This window comes from Corvus kubaryi, unplaced genomic scaffold (genome assembly GCF_017639235.1).
Source record: "Corvus kubaryi isolate FWS band 111438036 unplaced genomic scaffold, C.kubaryi_AGA036_p1.0 68, whole genome shotgun sequence".
NCBI lineage: Eukaryota > Metazoa > Chordata > Aves > Passeriformes > Corvidae > Corvus > Corvus kubaryi.
The window spans coordinates 792,231-815,318 of NW_024582056.1; the positions used below are offsets into that span (position 1 = coordinate 792,231).

Here is a 23,088-nt window from a genome sequence, read left to right on the forward strand (position 1 = left end):
ACGAAATGTGAATAGTCCATTCACACTTGCAGGGATAAATCAGACCATGGGCAAAATACCTGTCAGGGTTTCAAAAGACAAGAGAAAGTAAGATGATAAGTCAGTGCAATCATTAGCATAACAGCTTTATATACATATACGTATATAAAAATAATTAATACATGGTGTAAATGTTTATGAAAGTATGTAGGTTACCCAGAGGATAAAAGAAAGGAGATGCAAGAACAAGAGCTCAGTGAAATAAAAGTGTGCAGTTCAGCTTTGGTCCAGTTGGTCTGGAGGCTGGGGATGCAGGAGGGGTGACCAGAGCTGGCACAAAGCAAGCACTATCTGCAGGAAAGACATGACCTTCCAGTGGAGAGGAATTGAGAGAGAGAAAGCAGACAGCTGACATGTTTTGATGATGTCTCAGCTGACATAAAACGAGAGTTTGCTTTTGGTTTTGGTTTTGCAAGGTAATGGTTAATGGGCAATAACATGGAATGCTGAATGTTTGGCACAATGTTGCATGTGTCATGACCTTCCTGCCAGAGATCTTTGTTCACATGTGTTTCTTTTATTTCATGGTCCTCAGGAGCAACATCTGTAATCTGAGTCCCTTTTTGTCCTCTGCAGCACTTCATGCTGGTCATTAAATAGTTAACCTGCACTGCCTTTCAGGAGTCCCATCTCCCTTCTGCCAGGATCAATGATAAAATTCTGACTGTGAAAGTGAGGGAGCCCGTGGGCCAGATGGATATTTGGTAGCAAAACATTTGAAAGACTCTTTCTGCAATAAAGAGCTACATGAAGTACTTGCTCTAAAGACAAGCACCAATCTCTTGTCTCCATGGTATTTGTAATCAATATTATATTACAGGTTGATTAAACACCAAGATATTAGAGCAGTGAATCTCAAAGTGTATTTCTGACTTTTCTTTGTTTCTCAAAAACAACTGTAGCAATTGTTTAGAGAAATGTTGACAATACCAGAAAACAACAAAATTAAAATAGCATCATAATCAATATCTCTGAACATGCAATCTTGGCAAGGGGGAAACACTCATCATTGGATCAGTACCTGGCAGATGCTGTAGGTGGGCAAGAATATTACAACTTCATGGCCTAGGTGTCTGGCCCATTTACCCTGTGCAAGTAGACAGTATAACATGGAATAATTTCTACACATAGCTTCTTAGATTAGTATCCAATGTGTGCATAAAAGGTGGATGCCACTCAAAAGGTGATTACAACCCTGGGAAGCCAAACAGAATGGTTTAAATCTGTTGTCTTCACAGCTGCATAACAAAGGATATGTCTGGTGTGCATTTGACACTGGAACACAAAAATGGGTAAGCAAGAGAATGAAGGCCATGTGAAGAGCCACGGCTAACTGAGCCATAACTCACAGCAGGAGCAGGTGCCTTGGCCCTCTTGTCTCTGGATTACATTTTTCTCTTTAGGCTTTTGTCTTTGGCAATAGACATTAGGTTGGTGTCTGAACACAAATGATAAAGTCTGGGAGCAGTGTGAGAAGGAGGAGGCGGAGAGAATCTGGCTCTGTACTCTAACAGTTAAAAAAAGCTGGGCCATCAAAATGCCCAGCAGTGGCAAAAAAAAAAGATTCATCTGCCCCTATTTTTCATTCTGACAGGTACACCTTGGTATGTGGGGGATAAAAGTACATGAAGCAGTAACAGGCTGACGAATGCTCTCTCTGTGAGCTCCCAGAAAACAAACTTAGGGGAATGCTATGTCAGAGACCAAGCCAGTCAGACCCACACCGTCTCCTTAGGTTCCTACAGCAGCTTACTCACTTTTCATTTACCAGAGCTCTTTTATTCAGTTCTCTTTTCAGTGTCTTTTTTCCAAAGTTAAGGTTTGTTCTTTGGGGGCATTTTTGGGTTTATTTTATTAGAGGAGGTTTGAGAGTATGTTTGTTCTAATAAGCTGGAGCTGTAACTGGGAAATGGGTTAAGCTTGCTTCCAATTACGATAATTGACATGAAATACCCAATTGCACTCTGAGAGAGAGAGAAATAAGTTCCCCAGCTGAGCTGTAGAAGAGAGCAGCTTTGTCTAACAAAGAAGGTAGAAGCAGATGTTTAGAAAAACATGTAAAAGCAATCAGGAGGGGATTTATACATTTGGTTATTAACTAAGATGCATGCATGAGCAGCCATCCAGCCCAAGTTCTGAGTTAAGAAAGGCAAAATCCCAACAAGGGGTACAAGGAGAGCTGTATTTAGGAGGTTCCTGGGGTTTTAATTTTTTTGTTTGACTGGGGGGGAGGGGGGGTGTTGGCTTGGGGTTTTTTATTTTTTGTTTGTTTCTTTCTTTCTTCTGTAAAGGAGAAACCGCCCCAAAGGTTTTTGAAAGTTTCAGATTACCATGTCCCCTTGCATACGGTCCTGACTCTGTTCTCTTGATCACGGTAAGTTTGTTTCTCTTTCACTTAAATAAAGTAGGATATGATGATATGGTCCTATCAGGCCATGATTGTCTCCACAGCTAGTAAAAATATAAATGGTTTTGTGCGCTCTGTGGTTTGCCAAGGTTAAAAAATGTGTAATGAGTATTAGAGCAATTAGAAATAGTGAGTTACTGAGGAGTTCTGACGATGCTCATGTTTGCTTCTGTGTGGGGAATAAAGGAAGTGGAATCAGCCTTCTGATTGGAGGGACAGAGGTACTTGAGGATCTGATGTGGAGATAGACAGCTGCTGAAAAATTTAGTTGTAGCAGTAAGTTTGGAGAAAAGAAAATGCAGAGAGTGGGTATTTGCTAGTAACTGTCTGTACTATAATCAGGGAAAGATCTACCAGTGTTGGCAAGAAAGAGGAAGAGCTTCGAAGATTTTGGATAGAATATGTTTCTATTTTTTTAATTTAAATTTGTGCCTTATCCAACAAACTCAAATTTCATTTGCAGCGTCAAAAGGGATGTTATCTGAGACTAAGATTGGAAGAACCAACACTGAATTCACTTGGCTGCTCATTTAAGTGATCGTTCCTGCAATTTTTATGCAAGTATTACAGCATCTTAAATGTTTGCTCTTTTCTTTGGTTCTCTTGTTTGAGCTGTCCTGGAAATTCAGAGAAACACAGAATAGCTTGGGTTGGAAGGGATCTTAAAGATCATCTAGTTCCAGCTCCCCTTCCATGGGCAGGGGGGACATCTTCCACTGGACCAGGTTGCTCAGAGCCCCATTGAACCTGTCCTGGAACACTTCCAGAGATGGGGCATCACAATGTCTCTGGGTAACCTGTTCCAGTGCCTCACCAACCCCACAGTAAAGAATTTCTTCCTAATATCTAATCCAAACCTACTTTCTTTCAGTTTGAAACCATTCCTCCTTGTCCTATCACTACCTGTTCTTATAAAAAATCCTTTTCCATCTTTCTTGTCAGCTCCCTTCAGGTACTGGAAGGCAGCAATTAGGTCATGTCTTCTCTGCTCCAGGCTGAACAATCCCAATTCTCTCAGCCTTTCCTTCCAGGAGAGGAAGCCCATCCCTCTGGTCATCTTGGTATCCCTTCTCTCTAAACTTGCTCCAACAGCTCCATGTCCTTCCTGTGCTGGGGACCCCAGAGCTGGATGCAGCACGCCAGGTGGGGTCTCACAAGACTGGAGATGAGGGGCAGAGGAGGGGGAGACAACAAGAACTTAAAAAAAACCCCAAAAACGTTTTTTGCTTTAATGGCTTGTGTAGCTGACTTATCTCTGTGGTGACTTTGGTAGTATTAATGAAATGCTTATTTGCAGGGGGTTGTGGTTGGTGTGTTGCTTTTTGTGGGGGGGAGTAATTTTGCATCGATAAACCTGGTAAATTAATGTTGGAAAACCAAATACATTTTCTGGCTGAAATGCTACCCTTTAGCTGACTTTTCTTTATGATTGAAGTGCTCTTTGATATAGTAAATCAAATAAGAAGACAAGAAATATGACAGATTCCTCTATCACATAAATAAAAGTGGTTCTGCTTTCAGAGCCTCAGCACACGTGGAGGGTTGCAGAGTCTGGAGCACCTTTCACCAGGTGGACATCCAGGATTTCTTCTCCTGCTACTGCCATTGTTTAGAAGACAAAAAGCTCATTCTGATGTTTTGTGAAATCCTGTAGGGCTGCTCTGATGCACGAAGTGACAGAGCCGAGAGATGGGGTCACTGCAGCCTCTCTGTGCTTGCACCTGCAAGTGTGTGTGTGTCCCCAGGGAAGGGTGTGGGGGCAGTAGATACATCCCCCATGTGCAGGGCAGTGCTCAGTTTCTTTGACTCGGTGTTCAGATGATGAGGTAAATAAAAACCGTGTAGACTTATGTATTTGTATCTTTGTGATCTCCTATTGTTTTTAAAAGCTGGGGTTTTTTGGCTGTTCATACAGAGGTTTTCTTCTGGAGGTCCACCAAAGATTGCAGGTGGATATTTGGGCTAATTTCTCATCAGTTACAGAACTTCCTCAGTCCTTTCAAAAACCCCATATGGGTTTCAGCGTTAAACTGTTTGTGATTCATTCTAATGCTTTTAATGAAGTATTACTTTGCTGTGACCTTTCTCACTCTTTTCTTTATCCTTGTTCTTTAAATATGATGGAATTTCTGGAGATACAGACAGCTCTTTTATTAAGGAAGTATTAAAACGAAGAATTTTCCCTGGAGGTTTTTCTCCTTATGTAAAAAGATACTGCAAATGACATTTGGATTCTCCATAAGTGCAATGAGACTAAATTATTTTTTGATTCTCATATGATGAAAGACAAATAACTGAACAGTGCTATTATAAATTATGTGATCTTTATATGCTTAAAGAAAGGCATTCTGCATGCTTTACCTTGACAAAGCTTCTGCTGCCTTCCTGGGGAACCTTGGCTTGTGATCATAGACTAATATCCTCCTCATAGTAAGCATCACTAAATGGTGCCTTCTGGAATTACACCAGTCTAAGGAGGCCTCAATGATCACAGAACAGTGATCCTACTGCCTTTACAGAATGGTGCAAGCCAGACACTTAAGAATGGAATTTCAAAGACTGAGTCAATTTAGCCCTTTGTCTCAAAGGGATTGGAGAATCTTTTCAAAGGTTTATCTTTATGATAGTGTTGTAAATCCATAACATAGATTGAGAGAATTAGAAAAAAAAAAAAAACAAGTTAGAAAAAACAATTTATTAAGTAATATCATATAAATAACTTGTTACAAAAATCAATTTGCAAAAAGGCAAATTCACTCTGTCTGTGAGAAATTGTTGTTCAAATTGGTTTCTCATCAAATCCTTAAATTTTATTTCCCCCTGCCCCCAACCCCCCAAAAAGAAGCCAGTACAGTGAACAGGAAATAGAAGGGAGAGAGTGCACACTTTCCATCTGACAAAAACGAATTGCCCATCCACGCTGCAGAAGAGATAATCATTCCAGCATGGGTCCCTTTGCAACACAGGGAAGTTCTAGGTGTAAGCCTCTTGGGTGACAAAATTGTCACCCACAAATGTCCCTCTCTGCTGAGCAATGACCAGATCCATCCAATGCTGAGGCTCCTTTGGCACAACCAGGGGATGACATCATGAGAGACTGTGTGGCTGGAGTATGCCAGCAAGTAAATCTTCCCAGGTGGAGGCATCATTTTCAATTTATGCTTGGGAGTATTTTTAATTAAAAAAAAAATCAATACCAAAAGCATTTATTTTAAAGGGTTTAAAAAATCACAAATCACAATAGGAGTTTGCCAGATCGATTTCGCTCAGTAACACAGTTAAGATGCACATAGCATTTATTATAAGGCCTTTCTTTTAAGTTTAATTTTTCAGAGCAATGAAAGTAATCACAGAATTAAAACAGTACAGTGATTCTGAAGAGTTTTTTGTGTCAAAATCCAGAACAATTTTGTGTTTGCAGTGTTCTTTCTTTGTTGTCTTCACCTGAATGCTTAATAATTCTATAAGTTTGTATCTTTAATAAACACTAAAGTAATAGATCATAGAAAACTAAAAGCTTATAGAAAGTGTCTCCAAGTATATTTACATAAATAGTGCAGTCTCATAGGAAAAGTCAAAAGCCCATGGGAATGGAAAGGATTTCTCTATATGCTGAACTTATGCCTTATTTGTCGAATCGACTTTGTGGTAGGAGAAATTTAAACATAGCAGCTCCTTTTTTATTTGTTTCTTTTTTTTCTTTTTTTTTCAAATTTATTTTTAAAGAAAGCAAAAGATGCATGAAGAAAAAAAAGATAAGGGCAGGTTCTGTAAAAACTCCTTTGAAATACAGTAACTCTAAACACAAGATGACAGTTTTGTGGCTTTTGAGTCCCACAGGCCTGCCTTGCCTATGACTGATTACCTCCCCTCACCCCCCATGCAATTCACCTCTCTTCTTCTTAAAATGCTCAGTTCTCTGACACTTGTACTTCCTGTAACCCCAGCCACAGCTTTTGGATACCTACCATTGAATTTTATGAACTGTTCAGGAAACTGTTTAGTGTATGACAAACACAGGTCTGGGCTCAACAGTGTAATATTGCAAAATGATGGGCAGGATCGAGATTGTTTCAGCTGGCTTAAATAAAACTGCTGAGGGCAGAGACTGGTATTAAAGGATTGTGTTGGTGTTCTGTGTTTTTCTCTCTTCCTGGAAAAATGCATGAGTCTGTAGACATTAAATATGCTTTTGTTTCTCTTTAAGAATGGAAATGATCTCTGAGAAAAGAACTCTTTCTAAAGACTGAATTGAAAGCAAAAAATATTGCGGCTTTGACATTTACTGGACGAGGCTGCTGTTTCACAGGTGTAGATGGGTTGGAAAAATCCTGCCCTTCACAGCTTATGACATAGCTCATACTCACTGGAAGTAGCACAATGACTGTTACTTTGTCAGCTCTCATTTGATGAGGAAGCTCAGACTGCAGAGTTAGTTGAAATGCAAATAGGCAGGGGGATGGCAGCATCCATTTGGGACAGTGGTCTTCTGAACCACTTCAATACTACTCATAGCCAAAGGAAACATGGAGAGACCTTTCTAACAGACAGGGGTGCTTGCAGAGAGTTACCTGCTCAGAACCACTGTGAGGAATTCTCTCTGCAGAAAACCACCAAGACAATTATGCTGCAGAAATTTACTTGCTTTCCTTCTGAAAGATCTACATGGAAATTGCCTGGATTCAAGCTGCTTGGTCAAAAAAGATCCCTTTCTCCCTATCCATGTAGATCTCCCTCTGGTGTGCCAGGAAATCTGAACGTGTTAGAAGTCCACTGTTGGTTCTGCTCAACTAGATAACTCTGGTTTTGAAACATGGCCAGCTTCCAGTGTTCATTATTTCCCTTCCTTTTAGTCATACTGTACATATGTAGACACACATTTCTAGAGCCATTTCTCTCTGCTATACTTTTTCATGACTGTTCTGGTTTTTATGGTACTGCAGATGTTCAGTTTTTTGGTCTTGCGGGATTATTTTTTGTTTTGTTTTCATAACAGGGAAATGGAAAAGTTGTAACTTGTAATGTAGACTGCTACTTCCTAAAGTGGGTTATTTCAAGGTTGATTCTTCCATTCACATTTAACAGTGACAAAACACCCATCCATAGAATGAAGTAAGGCCAGAAAAATATATCTGTTTCTTAGGAAAAATTTAGAAAATATTGGTACAGGTGACATGTTCTTCTACTATGTATCTTTTCCAGCCCTTTATTAACAGAAATAACTGAAAAATACAGACAATTTGGTTTTCTCATGGTTAGACACAACTCCATCTATGTCAGGTTTGGGAACACATCTCAGTCCCGTGATACTGCTGGCAGAGCCTTGTGCAGAGCTCTCTGCAAGTCTTTGCCTCAGCTCTCTTCCAAGCACCTGTCTACATGGAGGTGTCCTGGCACAGCTGCACTGGAGGCATGGGCTGCCACATCTCCCCATACTGGTGCTGCTGTGGGATGGAACTGGGTTTAACCTGAAGTAGTTCACCTGGGGTAAAAAACCCCCAGCAAACACAAAGCAAAAACAACTCCCCACCAGTTTTCTGGGGTAAAGTGACTTCTGTTGGGAGTTGAGATGAAATAGTTACTGTAGAAACCTTATTCCATTTCAAGTGTAGAAATGTTACTGTTCTGCAGCAGCATGGCTGGCATGGACTCCCAGGTCCCTGTTTCATGTTGACTCCACAGAATTCCTTGGCATCTTTTAATATGTTTCCTGTTGTTAGGCCAGATGCTTTCCCAAATTAAAACCCAACTGCATTTTTATCTCTCTACCTGGCTTAGCTAAACTGCCTAATAATATTTCTTCTTCTGAAAAAGGTGTGGTTGTAAGAAGAGCAGGCTTAAAACAGCCTTGAAAGCCACTTCATAGCCCATAGTCCAACACTTGTTTATCTACAAATGACAATTGTAGCACTGTGTGAAAGCATTGTTAAATACTCATTTCTATCATCTAGCACGCCACCATGCAACAAAGTGCAAAGAAATACTACTGCAAAGGTTTGTATTCACTGCAATATGGCACTTTCAATATTTAATATGCAGTAATGATTTTATAAATTGCACTTTGTGGTACTGCCAAGCAAGAAGAACAGAAAGAATTGAACTCTCCTTGCTGTGTGAGAGGTGCTAAATCTGTTTAATTTGCAGGAAAAAATAGACCTTAAAATGCATAAATGATAATTTGGATGCAAGGTTGCCTCAAATTTTCTTAGAAGAATGCATTTGCTATTCAGGCACCATATTTGTGGTGACATAACATAATTTTATATATATAATGTATTTACATAACAGGCACGAGTAGCCACTCTCTATTATTTACTGTGTCACTCCATGGACAACATAAAACCATCTTTGAATTAAAAGGAAAAAAACCCAAGCCAACCCAAAACTTGTGTCTGGACTGCTACTAACAATCACTAAATCAGACACAATCACTGTACAAACATAGGAAAATAGTTACAAGGAGTTCAGTGATCCTCCTGTCTCGTTACCCCACCCCAAGAAGTGACTAATGCAGGCTGACTTGCAGGGGGCCCAGCCCCTTCAGGGCATCAGGGCTGTCTTCAGCCAAGTGCCACTGATTCCCTCTTCCCAGTGAGCTGGGGGTGGCTTGCAGGGCCAAATACCTGCGTGGCTTCACTGCCACCTCTGTTTCCTACGGGCTTAAGGAGGGGAAGGGACAGCTCACTGGCTCACATTGGGCATCCAGCTGGATTCTGAGCTTGAGGCTATTTGCTGGAGGCAACCCCAGAGTGCAGGGTGAGAGAGGCCTGTGTTAGGAAGTCACTGGGAGAGCCCCTGGAGGGATATGCTGGCCCCACTGACTGTGTGAGGGGAGCAGCCTGAAGTGAGGGACCTGTGGCAGGTGGTGCTGAGCATCTGCTGCTCCTCCACGTATCTGAAATCCAGATGGTCTCTCCTGTCTGCCAGAGCCAGCTTTGGACAGATTGCTTCCTAGAAGTTCTGATTTCAAGGAAGCCATGAAGAGCTAGGCTTTTATCATCTTAAATTACTTAGGGGCCCTCACGAGGACATAATAAAGCTCTAACCATGCCATTGCCATTACGATGGGTGCAACAGCTCAGCCCCCCACTAAGTGATGGAGTTGGGAACCACACTCTGTTTGACTTAAACACTCTGAGAGGCCTCCAACAGGGATGCCGAGGGCTCTGGACCCTTGGAAACCCTGGGCTCCTCTGCTCTGGAAGCACCCAATCTATAATGCTGGGCATCTGCAAGCCAGTAGCTTCTGTGCCCTACACCTACAGGCGTGCAGTGCTCCTCCCTGTGAATGAGTCCTTTCCTGCCCAGCCAGGGCCACAGCATGGCTGGCTCATCCTCTTCCCTCTGAGCTGGTCCACAAAACCTAAAATTCTGTCATTGTGGTTGTAAAAGTCTAATATCCGGGACTCTTACAGCTCTCTTTAACTCACTAGGAGTAATGAATTCCAGGGACTAATTTTTAATTCCTCTTAGTTTTCTGTTCATTAACTTTTTTCTCATCTCTCTTTATTTCTGGAGTAAATTGGAGCTGTTTAATTTTCAAAATGATTTACTTAAAATTTGGGGGAGGAGGAAAATAGATCCATTCCTGTAGTGCTGCTACTAAATACTGTTTCATGAAATAAATGAGAATAGTTACACATGAGGTATTTAAAAAAAAAAAAAAATCCTTCTCTCCTTGGCACAGTCCCATGGGCTGGTTCCCTACTTTGGGACACAGGATGGCATTTAACTCCTGGAACTGGATATGCCCCATGGCAGTCCCTTAGGGTTTCCTCCAGATAGCCTCTCCTAGATGGCTGGATTTGAAGAGCAGCCACTACGTTTGACAAACCGACTGAAATACTGAGTGGTGTGCAAGCTATAAAGAAAACTGTTTTGGCCCAAGATTATGGCATTTTCCCCCACTCCACGCCTGGACAAAAATTACTTAGCTTGGCAAAGCAGATAAACACACACAGAGAAACTTGTGGTTAAAATTTTAACATTTGGTGAAATCTTTAACAGCCCTGGCTGAGTAGTTTATTTTAAAAAATGAGTGATAATTATAAACCCTACTTTTCAAGCTGCTGGAATGACCATTAATTCTCACTTATTTGTTCATTCAGGACTTGAGTCTGGAAGAAAAAAAAAGGAAAAAACTACCCGAAAGCATGGAAAGTTACTTCCTCTGGCAGACTGCCAGTGTTTTCCATTTCTAAAGCATTTTCCAAATGACTTATATAGTTCTTGCAACATCCTGATGAGGTAGGCATTATTTCCCCATTTTATAGATAGCAAAACTGGGCAGAGAGTCAGTTAGGAATCCACCCTGGACATCCAGGCAGGGAAGGTCAGGACAAAAAAAACCACTTTCCTCCTCAGCAGTTGCTCCTTTTGCCCCAGAGGGTGGCAGTCACCTTTAGGCCACTCCTCCCCACCTGCACATGAGAACAGGCAGGAGTAGCTGGATATGAACACCCTGACGCCAAGCTCCCCAGGATAGTGGCCATCACTGATGTGCAGGTGGGGGCTGACTGAGGAAGTGCAAACAAAAGCACAGTTATGATCTGTTCCTTCCTCCAAGTCATGACCTAATCTGGAGCTGCATTTGATGACTTTCCCTGTATCGCAAAGCAAGCCTGTGTTAGAACTGGGAAACCATCTAAGAATTAGGTATTGGGGCTACTGACCACACACACGTGCACACACACACATCTCTCCAGCGATGCTAGGTCCAACGAATATATACACAGCAGTCAATGAACTATATATATGTGTGTGTTAGTATGATTCAGCGCAATGGGGCAATGGTGAGTTCTAGAGAAACACTCAGGTTTAAATTACCATTAAGCCTCTCTACCCTCCTCATGAGTAAAATGTGTGTTTGATGTTCTTTTCTCAGCTTACTCTACTCGTATAATAAACCTTCATTCCATCACCACTACTTTTGACTATAATACATAGGGTAAACTAGGGTACCTCATTACATTGGGATGTGCAATACACAGTCGACAGAGCAGTTGTCTGAGCTGAATAGTCTGAATACAAGTCAAAAGCAAGTGAGCTTAAACAGTAATATACTCCAATTTACAATATAAGCAGAACAAGTAAAAATATTGCTCCCCATCTGATCTTTTTTTTCCCTCCACTACTGCTGTGCCTGTAAGATTGGCTTGGTAAACTGGATGCACTCAAAAAAATAAGGATTTTGCCTCTTGGAAGCTCATAAAATGATACTAGAAAAAGTTTTCTGATGGCTAACCCACACAGACTGCAGTCATTAGACAATTCAAATGGATAGAATAGAGAACCCTTTCACACAGCTGTGGAGAAACAGAAAGAAATAGCCACTTCACATATCCCAGTGCTGTTTCTGGGAATGAGGAAGAGAAAAAAAAAAGAGAAAGAAAAAAAAAAAGACAACATATTAAGAGTCTTTGTCACTGTCCATGGAGCCATACATATCTGCCAGCTTTTTAAACCGAGGTCCCCAGTCACTGAGGTAATCGTAGTCCTGATCTCCGTCCGTAGTCACCGACTCCAAGGAGCTGAGGGACTCGGCCACAGAACCATTACCTTCGTACGCGTAGGTTGCTAACGAGTCATACGGGGGTGCTGTTGGATCTGTATCATTTTCCTTTAGCCGCTGGTTAATGAAATCTCTGACATCCGTGTTATCCCGCGCTGTTGCAGTCCGCCGTGGCATAAAAAGTGTTTCCGGCACAATGTCTCTGCGTAATTTATTGTCATCTATGGCTTCGGGATTCCTCAGCGTGCCAATATCAAACGCCTGCGTGTCTTCCTCTCCACCACCTTCATCGTTGTAACTGACAATGTTGTCTCTGATGTCTTCTTTGGAAATTATCAAAGGCTCTTTTTTCCGCTGCCGTCTCAGTGCTGCAAACAGCACCACGGTAACTACAAACAAAAACAACAGCGAAAGAGAAAGGGAAAGCAGGTTAATCCCCAGCTCCACTAAAGCCCAGAAGAAATGCTGCACCTCTGCTTGAATTTGAAGTTTCAGAGGATGTTTTGCAAAACTGAAGATGTGCATGTCAGATTTTCAGGCTGCGCTTGCTGTGCCTGTGAGTTCCTTGGGAGATGAAATGGCATGGATGCACAGAAGAAAGGGGATGTCAAGCCTGCAGGAAGCCAAGCAGAATGTCTTCTTGCCAGTAGGCACTTTGTTACCCAGAGCCATACAGTAATTCTGCCACCTTGAGAGCAGAACTAGTTTAATGAGAGTTAGGAAGGAAGAACCACCTTCTCCACAATAAATAACACCAGATGTTATTTAGGTTGAACCCCTTGGACAATATGCAACTTCTGCCATGGACAAGGATGGTATCTACTGAGCTTAGCAAAGCTGAATTTCAAGATAACTAAATCTATCCTCTTCTGGGAAAAAAGCTTGGAATATGGAGTGGATTTTCAGCTAGCACAAAGTCTGAGTTTTATTAACTTCCCTGGAATGCTTTTACAATGTACATCACCTTAAAAAGTACACAAATTAAATCATGGGCTGATGAGTTATGATAAAGTTATTTTTTATTCTGACAAAGGCAGATTTCTAAAACATATTTTATGTCCTTTGTTTTAAAGTGTGCATGTTCATACACATATTTTTCATTTATTTGGAGGGGAGGAGCTCTTTCCATGACTCCAATCCGAATTTTAATATTTTTACTCAATAATGATTCTCATTACTGATGGAAAAGTGGACACAGAGGGAGGAAAGGGATATGGACAACACTTTCCTACAGAAGCTAATTTCAGATTTCTTAGCTGAATACTACATTAAGATGTAAATGGCTGAATATTGACAAATGAACAGCAACAAGGAACAGGGATGTATTTCTGCTGTCATTATTGCTTTGGTAGTCTGAAGTCTGCAATGCCCAGCATTTCAGCTCTGCCGTGCAAACTCCAAGGAAAGACACATCTTGCTGTCTTTACGGTTTTTTCATAGCAAAGCAAAGCAGAAATGCCTAAACTCATTGATGTGAGATGATAAGGTGGATCAAAATGATCTTTCATGTCAGCTTTGTTTCTAAAATGGTGTGTGAGTCAAAGCACAGTAACTGTTAAAGAACTTTTTTTCAGTCCCTTCCTCCGTTGTAACCTTTTAAGGCCAATGGCAAGGACTAAGGGTGTCCCCAACACAAAACTTTATTCCATTGAACCTGATCATTCTTAACTTCCTTTGACAGACAAATTCTGGTGGGCTTTTTTCTTTTGGTCGGGGGGGTGGTTGGGTTTTTTTGTTTGTTTGTTCGTTTTGGTTCAGTTTTTTGGGGGTTTTTTGTTTGATTTGGTTGGTTGTTTTTTTAATAATGAGTTCCCCTGCGGGATTGCTTAGAGCAAAATACTGTCTGTAGCTGTGCCCAGGTACCTTGTAGGTTGACTATGGAAGGTCACCAAGAAGACAGGATAAAGTAGGAAAATGCTGTGTCTTACCACAGGAATACTGCGAATAAGGAAGAACATCTGTCAATATGAGCTGAAAGGAAATAGATAGTGAAGTTGAAGAATTAGGAGAGGTGGTTCAGATGGCATTAGAATCTCAGCCTAATGATGAGGATTTACTTATGGTGTCACAGAAGGGTCCTAATCTGAGCGATGCTTCTTCGTGCTGCTGTGCAAAAATGCAGTAAGAGACAATTGTCTTCCTCAAGATCAAAAAGCTGTGGCGCTGTGTGGAAGGACTGGTGAAAGGTGTGTATGAAAGAAGAGAGGTAGCTGGAGAACATTTTGGAGAACTTGAAAAACCCAGTGTCAGTTTGGAATGGGCTTCTGGAACAGTGAGTGGCAGAATGGTCTGAAAAAGCACAGGAATGACAGATTTTACAGCAAAGAGTTGCTGAAGTATCTCATTCCAAAAACAGTGTTACACAGAACATGCAAGGATGAGACTTTGATAATTACATCACGTCTGATATGTGGATTTTACTGTTTTGTGCTGAACTTGCAGGAAAAAGACCCCACCATAAGCTACATGTTGAAGTTCATCACCTTTATTTGCATGTCTGTGTTCAGCATATCTGAAGCCTCCTGATAAGATGCTAAACTTACTCAAACTGCATATAAACCTAGCAATTTACAGGCAATTTTTGTTGCTGCTAAACTTTGAGTTGTGGTTCAGGTCTGCCCAGAGTATTGTTTTTCACTCAGTAGTGGTTGCACATTCAAACCCTGCAACCAACCTGAAAATAGAAAATTATATAGTTGAGTTAATTGAAAATCTGCTTATGGTGCATGGTGGCATGAGCAGTAATTGACATAAAGTGCTGCTTAGCACACAGAATCAATTATTTTCGATTGACATAAAACAGGAAATCGTTTAATGTCAGATTGGTATTAATGAGCACAGTTTTACTAACGAGTGCAAGACTACCTGCAGCATTACATTACTTTTTCTGGTAAGGAACTTAATACAAAGTGAGCTCAGCCCTTAGGGGCAACGATACCATGTTTTGAAAAATGAATTTAATGGTGAATTAAAGATCAGATTGTTATTGTGGGAATCTTTTCTGAAAATGGGATAGTGCTCATTTGAGGAAGTCATGACTATACTGTTAAAAGTCTGAGAACCACAACATCATCTTTGACTCATTACTGGATAGGGAAATTTTGTTAAAAGTAAAGATCAGGATGACTCTGCAGTGGTGATAAGCATGTCCAAGGAAGATAGGAGTATGGTAAAAAGAAGTAGAATCATGAAGGGAACATTTTCTTCCCTGCCTGACCCTACTGCTGTAAAATTGGTCCGACTCCCTTCTTTCCTCCAAGCATCCTAATAACAACTCCCAGAGAACAGCCTACGTTGTACTGTACAGTTGTCCCCAGATGAACAGGTACAGCTAATGGCTGAGTGACCAACTATCTCTGTTTGCAGTACAAGAGGGGTGGAACCTGAGAGGAATGTGAGAGATGGTGCAAAGTGTCCTTATTTTCATATATATTAAAAAAAAATGTTGACCACCTGTAAGTGCTGTAGCCAGAGCTCTGCACATCCTCCACACTCAGGATCCAACCTCTTTCTAATCACAGGTGGGTGAAATGGAGGACCCTGCAGCGTTTGAGAGAGTCCTTTAGTATCATTCAGCATCCTTTTCCAACAGAACAGAAGCACTGAGACTTGTTTCTCCTCAGTTTAGAAATGAGAAGTTAATTCTTCAAAACTAAGTTATCTGCCCTCCTTCTGTGGTCAACAGAAAGGGATGGACACCTGCAGAGGGTTATGAGTAATGTGTCTGGTCCTCCTTAGATACCAATAAGAGATGGGATGAATGTCTCTCTACAGGTGTTTCTTTCCATTGACCAGAGGGTGGAGCCCAGCTGTCTCCTCTTCCTCATATATCGCTAACTTTTAGATAACTAAGGTTAGGTAGGTTGTGCCCTACACACCCCATCTGTAGCAGCCCTCAGAGGAAATACAATAAAATATGTACAGGATGAAACAACGATGTCTTTACTTTGCCATTGTCCTAGTCTGGGAATAATCATTATAGCAATGCAAAATAACCACAAAAGGAACAAAAAGTCCCTGAACTACTTACCAAGTAATATAATGATGCAGAGAAGAATGGCAATAAGAGCCCCAGTGCTAAGACCAGTAGGATGAATCAAGGCTTCTGCATTACAGGACAGCATCTTCCCTCGATGGTCACAAGCACACACTCGAATAGTCACCGTTTCAGTGCTGCTCTGGATGGGGTAATCATTGTCTGATATCACCACTGGCAAGAAGTAGGTACTTGTTTCATGCCGGTTATATCTGGTTTTTCGGGTGAAAATCCCTGCTGTGTTGTCTGGAAATATAAAGCATGCATTAAGACTTCATCTGAAGACTGAAAACAAGGATAAGATAATAAAGAAAAGTCTTCCTAGAAATTCACCTCTGTTGTCCTGTAGTGTAAAATTTGAGCTGCTGGCTGCCTCGGGAGCTATGGAGAATGAAAACTGATGTCCATTGTAAGAGTCATCTTTATCAACAGCACTTAATGTTTGTATCAGCTGAAACAATAAGAACAAAATTATCTCCTAAGTCAGTGAATTTTATGTTTATTTATGTACTCTAAAAAAATCTTGTAAAAGCAATCTTTTGTATTTTTTTTTTCCTTCTGCTTCCAGGCAGATGATGTTGCTATAATGAGCTAAAGAAAAGTGATCCGCATGCTGCTGATGCTGTTTAAGATCACCATACTATCACCATGCTATACCATTGGTGAGTAACGTAAGGAATTTGAAAGCTGGCAGGAAAATCGTGTTGATTTCAACAGAAGGCTTGTGTTAATGCCACTCCAGATCGGCAGGAAACCTTTGCATGTGACAAGCAATGGAGATGAAAGGTGAGACAGTCCAGGATGACTTTATATTTGTCTACCCAAATCTCATGTCACAGAAATAGTTTGGCTGAATCTTCCGAATTATCTGCTGCTTTGAACTACTTCACAACAGGAGTGGTAGACTGAGAGTTATCTAGCAGGAAAATAGTTGTATCACAGACAGGACCTGTAACACTTATAGACCTGAAATTGTTTCTGAAGGAGACAGTGGAGGTACCTGAATAAAGCAGAGGATGAAATAATGAAAATAAATCAGGGGTAACAAGGTGCAGTACAGAAAATAACATTCAAAAACATACCATCATGTTAGCTGGAAGAATACTAAGTGAAATAGATACTGTGCAGCCACTGTTAAATTTTGCAATTAAGTTTGATGCAATGCAAAGTGCACCTCTTGATGAGGTAATGCAAGAGTAGTAGCAAAATTCATTTCATTTGGAATATTTTCTTAGTACAAGCAGACAACACACCTGTTCTGCCTTTGCGTTTTCACAGACGAAGGTCTCATAAAACATGGCAAACTCTGGAGCGTTGTCATTTACATCCAAAACCTTAATGAACACTGGGACACGGCTGCTTTGTTTTGGGTTGTCTGAAATGACAAAACCAGAATGGAGATTTTATTTAGACCAGTTACTGACTCAGTGCAATGGAAGAAAAGGACAGACTTGGAGGCTCGTTGCCTTAATTCTTCTCACTCAGAGCACTTCACTTACATTCTGTTTATTTCTGGTGAATGTGTTATGGGATGAACGTAGTATCATTAATTCTGCATAAACTATAGAGTTAAGATAGATTAGGAGTCCAGGATTTACAAATTCCTTTGACCATTCCAAGTGTGGTTATGAATGTATGTGTGCTATATGTAAATATAATACTGGAACTAAATTAGATCTGTTTATTAGCCTGACTGATACTGCTTAGTGGCAGTGAAGTATCTAGAACATATTCCCTTGCTTAGCTCTCAAACAGGAAGACTGAAGAGTCGTGAGGATGAGATTGAGTGGGTTTTTTCTTCTCCATTTGTTAAATGTAATACTCGGTGCTGTACAAATCTTGTGGCACAGTTCCTTAAGATACCATGATTATCATTATGTTATAGAAATAGTAATTGCAGCTGTGATCACAGATACTTTCTAACCTGTTGTGAATTGTTTTGCCTGGTGTTCTAGGGTAAATACCAAAGTGTATCAGCTGAGAAACATAAGCACTATATAAAACCTGCAAATCCCCCTATGTAAACAATATTTTTTTTCCCTGTAAGGACTGCATAGTGCCAAGAGGTTGAACTTGACAAGGATATTCCTGAGCATAGAATACTAATGAAAATACTGTCATTGTTCTGGATAAAAATGAAAACATCTGGAAATGCACCATACTGTATAGACCATTCCTTTTCCTGTTGGGAGGAGACAGACCTTAGTCAAAAAGATGCACAGAATAAGGAAGAAAAGCAGTGGCAGCAACCCTGCCTAGAGCCAGGCATGGTGAAATAGGCAAGATTCTGAGTCAAAAAGTCACACCGTAACAACCACTGACTCCTAAAAGATTGGTACAAGATCTGGTCCCAAACAAATTTTTCATCACTAATCAAAAGAAACCCAAGAGATATCGCCATTGATCTGTCTCCTTTGTGCTCCGTATCACACAATATCCACCTAGGAGTATGTGGGTATGGGAATGTCAGAGAGTGAAATCTGAGTGAAAGAGTGTGATTGAAATAAGTTTCATTTAAAACAAACACCTTCACCTCTCTTATATGAGGGCTCACACTGAATTTTCCTATGTTGATTTCCTACCCATTATTAATACATTTTAACCTATCATTCAAGTGAAAAAATAGTGCAATAAAATATAGCGGATCTAAGACTCTATATTCCTCTGCAAGCATTCATTATAGTAGCTGGTTGGTTTTATTATTATATTTATTCATTATAGTAGCTTCTATTTATTCATTATAGTAGCTTGTTGACTTTAATAAAAGTCCTATTAATGTGTTTATCATCCTTTTATAAATGTGAAAATGCTTTCTCCAAAATTGGCACTGCTTATTTGTATTACAGAGCTCAGTCATTTGGACAAAATATTGTGCTTTAAGGCTCCACAGTCCCACTGAAGTTAATATGATTCCATTAGGCATAAACCTCTAATATGAGCCATTGGGCTAAATTCATTCAATGTATAAAATAACAGTTTATGTATAATACAGACTAGGCTGAATTCTGTGCTAAAACACATCAATAAAAGAGCTGAATTTTTATAACAGGTAGAAATCAAAGGCACTCATTTGAAGTCACAGGACTATTGGCAAGGCTATTTTGTAGGGCATACTTTTCTAACAAATACATTCAAATATATTCACAAACATGTTTCTTCTCCTCCCAAGAAGGAGAATTGTTTTCTTTCCTGCTTTTTAAACCTAAACCTACATATTTTCATTTTACTTCTAGGTGCTTAAGGTTCTCACAATTTAAAATCATACTGTAATAAACAGAGGCTTCATATAAACTCTAGGCTCTTCGAACGTATGCCTCTTCTCTGGTTTAATGGAAATTAATATACATCTTCAAGTCTTTTCTTTTTGATATATTGTGTCATCATCTTTCAAGTTATTTGTGCAAATTAATTTATGTAGGTTCATTTGTTTGCATTATCCTTTAATTAATGCTGGGGTCCATCTCCATTGACTCAACAAACTGCTTAAATCTATTTCTCTCTATAGGGGTATGTTTTCTGCTGAGCCAGCAACCAAAATGTTAAAGTGGGGTTTTTTTTCAGAATACAGCCTCAAAGTCCTGCCAGTGTTTGACTTGCCCCTAAGTGTTAAGTAACAAATACTTAAAAACACTCTGGGAATTGTCTCTGGTAAATCAGCTGTAATTCTGCAGCTGTGACTCACTAGACCTGTGTCCCCAGTTTTAATGCCAGTTTGCTGTCTGACTGTGGCAGATGTACTGACCCTGTGTTTCACCAACTATTTATTTGCAGCAGTCACAGCATGACTGATTCTCTGGGCTGCTGAGCAATTGCAGCTCATACTGGTGAAAAAGGAGAACGTTTAGAAATGGAGCAATCTAAACTTACTGACAATTCTAGACAAAGGCAAAACAACTTCTGTATCTTTTTTTTTTTTTTAACTATAAAACGAAATCAAGAGCAGTCATCACTGGAAGGTGTTTCTCTTTATGCCTTTATAATTTTTTTTTTCTATATCAAAGGGAACACATTTGAAGGCATATCCTGCCTATAACCTGACTGGGTATTTCTTTTAGATTACTTCAGTGAAATATACTTGGAGCTTGGTGAGATAATGTCACTGAGAGTAACAAGTGATTCTATGGAATTTAGTGCAATGGGACTTTAAGTAGCCTTGCTAGAAATTTCTGGGTTTAGCCAGGAACAATAAGCAGTGGTATTTTCCAGTCTAGTCCCTTGAGACTAAAATTAGTGAAGTGTCCTGGGAACAGTAACTACACTTCAACCAAAAAAATTGCCTTTGGAAGACATCTACCCTAGTTAGGACAAATTTTGTCTAGGCTTAGTAAAGCACACCCTGGGAAGCAGCCTGAAAGGATTCTGACTAAAGAGAAATGGTAATTAAGACAGAAGCCTGTGTCAGACACAAGAGGTTAAGCTGAGAGGGTTTGGTGCAGTAGAAGGTCTGTGCTTACAGGAGAAACCAAATGAGAACTTCCTATAGATGCTAAGCTGGATTTCAGAAAGAATACAGTCTTCTGTACTGCAAGTTATTTCAGCCCAGCTGGGGTCAATGCAAGTGTTCTTGCTATTCCCAATGCTAAATGTTCTTGCTATTCTTTCATTTTTAGGCATTTATTTTTCCCTTCTGCTCTACCCAGGAGCTGCCTATAGTGTACAATTTTTGACCCTAGAACCCTCCTTCAAGAACTTCATAGAAACACAACCATGTGACTAACATTCAGTGTTTGGCGTGCTGAAATCCTGTACCTAGCATTAAAAGGTGCAAACTTTCATGGGAGGGAGAAAACTATTAATGTCCTGTCATTCCTATAGGCTCATACCCACTACTCCACCACACAACCCCATTTACTTGCCTCAGTAGCATTGTTTTACACTGGTTTTCAGTTTTAAAGAAGACTTACACAATAAAGAAAGTTGAGTTCTTTACACTCTTCTCACTGTCAAGCAGGTAATTGAGCCATATACAAATACAACTAAAGAAAGTAGAGCTTACGTTGTCTCAGAAAAATCAAAAGTTTTTTAGCCTCTGAGGTGCAGAGAGACATTGTGACACTCAACAGAACTGGTGTTTATTTTAAAACTTATCTACCATTCCATCATAAACATAGGTACGGCGACTCTGCAAAAGCAAATAGAATTGCATTCCCTGCTATTTGAGCATGTGATGTACTTACAGATAATGTATTAAAACAAAGTGGATTGTTTATTAAGGCCATCTCGAATACATGCCCTTATCTTAGATCCCTGGCATTTCGACTTCTAAAATCAACAGGTCTAGGATTATCACAAGATTACTACTCTGGAACAATCCTAAACTAAGTGACAGACTGATTTGTAACTACACCTTGTAATCTCAAAGGATGCACACAAAGTAAAAAACGGAGATGCATAAAACTGATTAAGATCTGGGCACCTAGCTCAGCCCAGACCTTAGCCTTATTTGACGACATCCAGTCTGAATGAGATTGAATTCAGCCAAGGAATGCAGTTTGGCTTTAAACCATCTGTTTTGCTGCATGTCAGTTTCAAAACTCAGCAACCATGTTCGAAATTTGAAGTGGCTATAACTGATCAGAGAACACAGAACTGTCACATTTCTCCCTGCTAAGTCACCTCTTCATGAACTGTGTCCCTAATAAACACAAAACTGCAGATGACCTCTTGCAGAGTTACTGCTTCTTCATTAGTATTGAGTGGGCTATCCATAAACCTGACATGTGTCCAGCTGTGCTTTCCACACACTCAGCTAGAAGGCTAAATTCATTACATCAGGGACAGGAGTCGTATTTAGGTTTAACTTACTGATCTCTGCTGCTATTACTGTAATGTTGTGCCACAGCAGCGTTTCCCGGTCAAGGGGTTTTGAAGTGAATATCGAACCATTTCCTGAATTGATGTTGAATACTCTGTCCATATCAGTGTGACGATCTACAGAGTACCTGCAAACACAGAGACAGCGGTTAGAGGCATGCTTTCCTTTCAACATCTATGTTCTAAAACCATTTTCTAAGACTAGACATCAAACAGCGAGTAAATGGGGTTTCCTTTTGTTTTCAGCACAGGCTTCAGAGTCTTTATGTATTCACACAAAGAGCTAGTTCTGAGCTACTGGATAATGACACATTGGAGGTTTGATTTAGAAGGTGGAGTATTGTCACTGAATAAATGAATTGCTGCAGAATTTACATACCTCTGAGAATCATCAAAGCTTTGTTTTTAGTGAAAAATGTGAAGTCTATGTCCTGAAAGATACGAAGTTTATTTTAAGGCTGAGTTGGCTTTTCCTTTATAAAGCCTTCTTTTTATGGCTTGATATCTCAACTGTTCCAAATAATTTCTGATATAAAATTTGACAGCTGGGGTGCATTTGTACCTTTCACTTCCCAGCATTTAAAAAGGCTGCCTGCCCAAACCAAGTCAGCAAGGAACAGAGATTCATTATTCCATGGTACATATCACACAAAGGTTTGTTGTAACTCATTAAAACGAACATTCTCAGCCCTGCTTGATGGTATCTGTATGTGAAAATGAATGCTAACAAGCTCTGGATGAGCTCAGAGTTTAAATACAGATTCAAATTTTCAATCTGATCTTTTGCTTTTTCCCCTGAACTAAATCCAAGTTTAAAAGTAGAACTCTCCAGTTCCCGGGAGAGGGTGCTACCACCTTGATCCAAATGCTGTGACTTGGTTTCATCTCTCCTGAAGGGAAAATTCTTGCATAAATTATGGAACTTTTGACAGAAATATGTCTCTGATGTTGCCAAAGCAAGAATGCAATTGCATTATTCTGCTCGTGTTTCAAGCCCAACTCATGTACAATCCAGGACATAGGAAGCCCAGTGTGCTCCCTTGCTCTCCTTGCAGGCCACGTCAATGGAGACAAGGCAGCTACTGCTGTGCCTTGTGTCCAAACAAGGGTAAAGATAATGGCTGAGCTGGTAAGCAGTCAGATGAAAACTGGGCCAGGAGAATGACTGGCAGAGTTTACTGCCACTACAGAATTCAGGGGAACTCAGAGGCTGAAGAAAAATTTCTCTCCCCTGCTCTGCCCTAGAAGCAGCTGCAAGACACGTCCTTTATTCTGCACAGA

The 23,088-nt window shown here is 40.3% G+C and overlaps 1 protein-coding gene across 3 annotated transcripts in view; it reads right to left on the reverse strand.

Moving 5' to 3' along the window:
• Positions 1-6,137: 6,137 nt before the first annotated feature.
• LOC121674393 (cadherin-6) overlaps positions 6,138-23,088 on the reverse strand; it is a 102,786-nt gene continuing 85,835 nt past the window's right edge. For all 3 annotated transcript variants that reach the window (XM_042048714.1, XM_042048715.1, XM_042048716.1), the window contains exons 8-12: positions 21,799-21,935; positions 17,247-17,368; positions 16,327-16,444; positions 15,988-16,239; positions 6,138-12,346 (exon numbers count right to left, since the gene is read on the reverse strand). In XM_042048714.1, the coding sequence (XP_041904648.1) occupies positions 11,856-12,346; positions 15,988-16,239; positions 16,327-16,444; positions 17,247-17,368; positions 21,799-21,935 (1,120 nt within the window). In that variant the 3' untranslated portion in view covers positions 6,138-11,855. The remainder of the gene's footprint in view (positions 12,347-15,987; positions 16,240-16,326; positions 16,445-17,246; positions 17,369-21,798; positions 21,936-23,088) is intronic.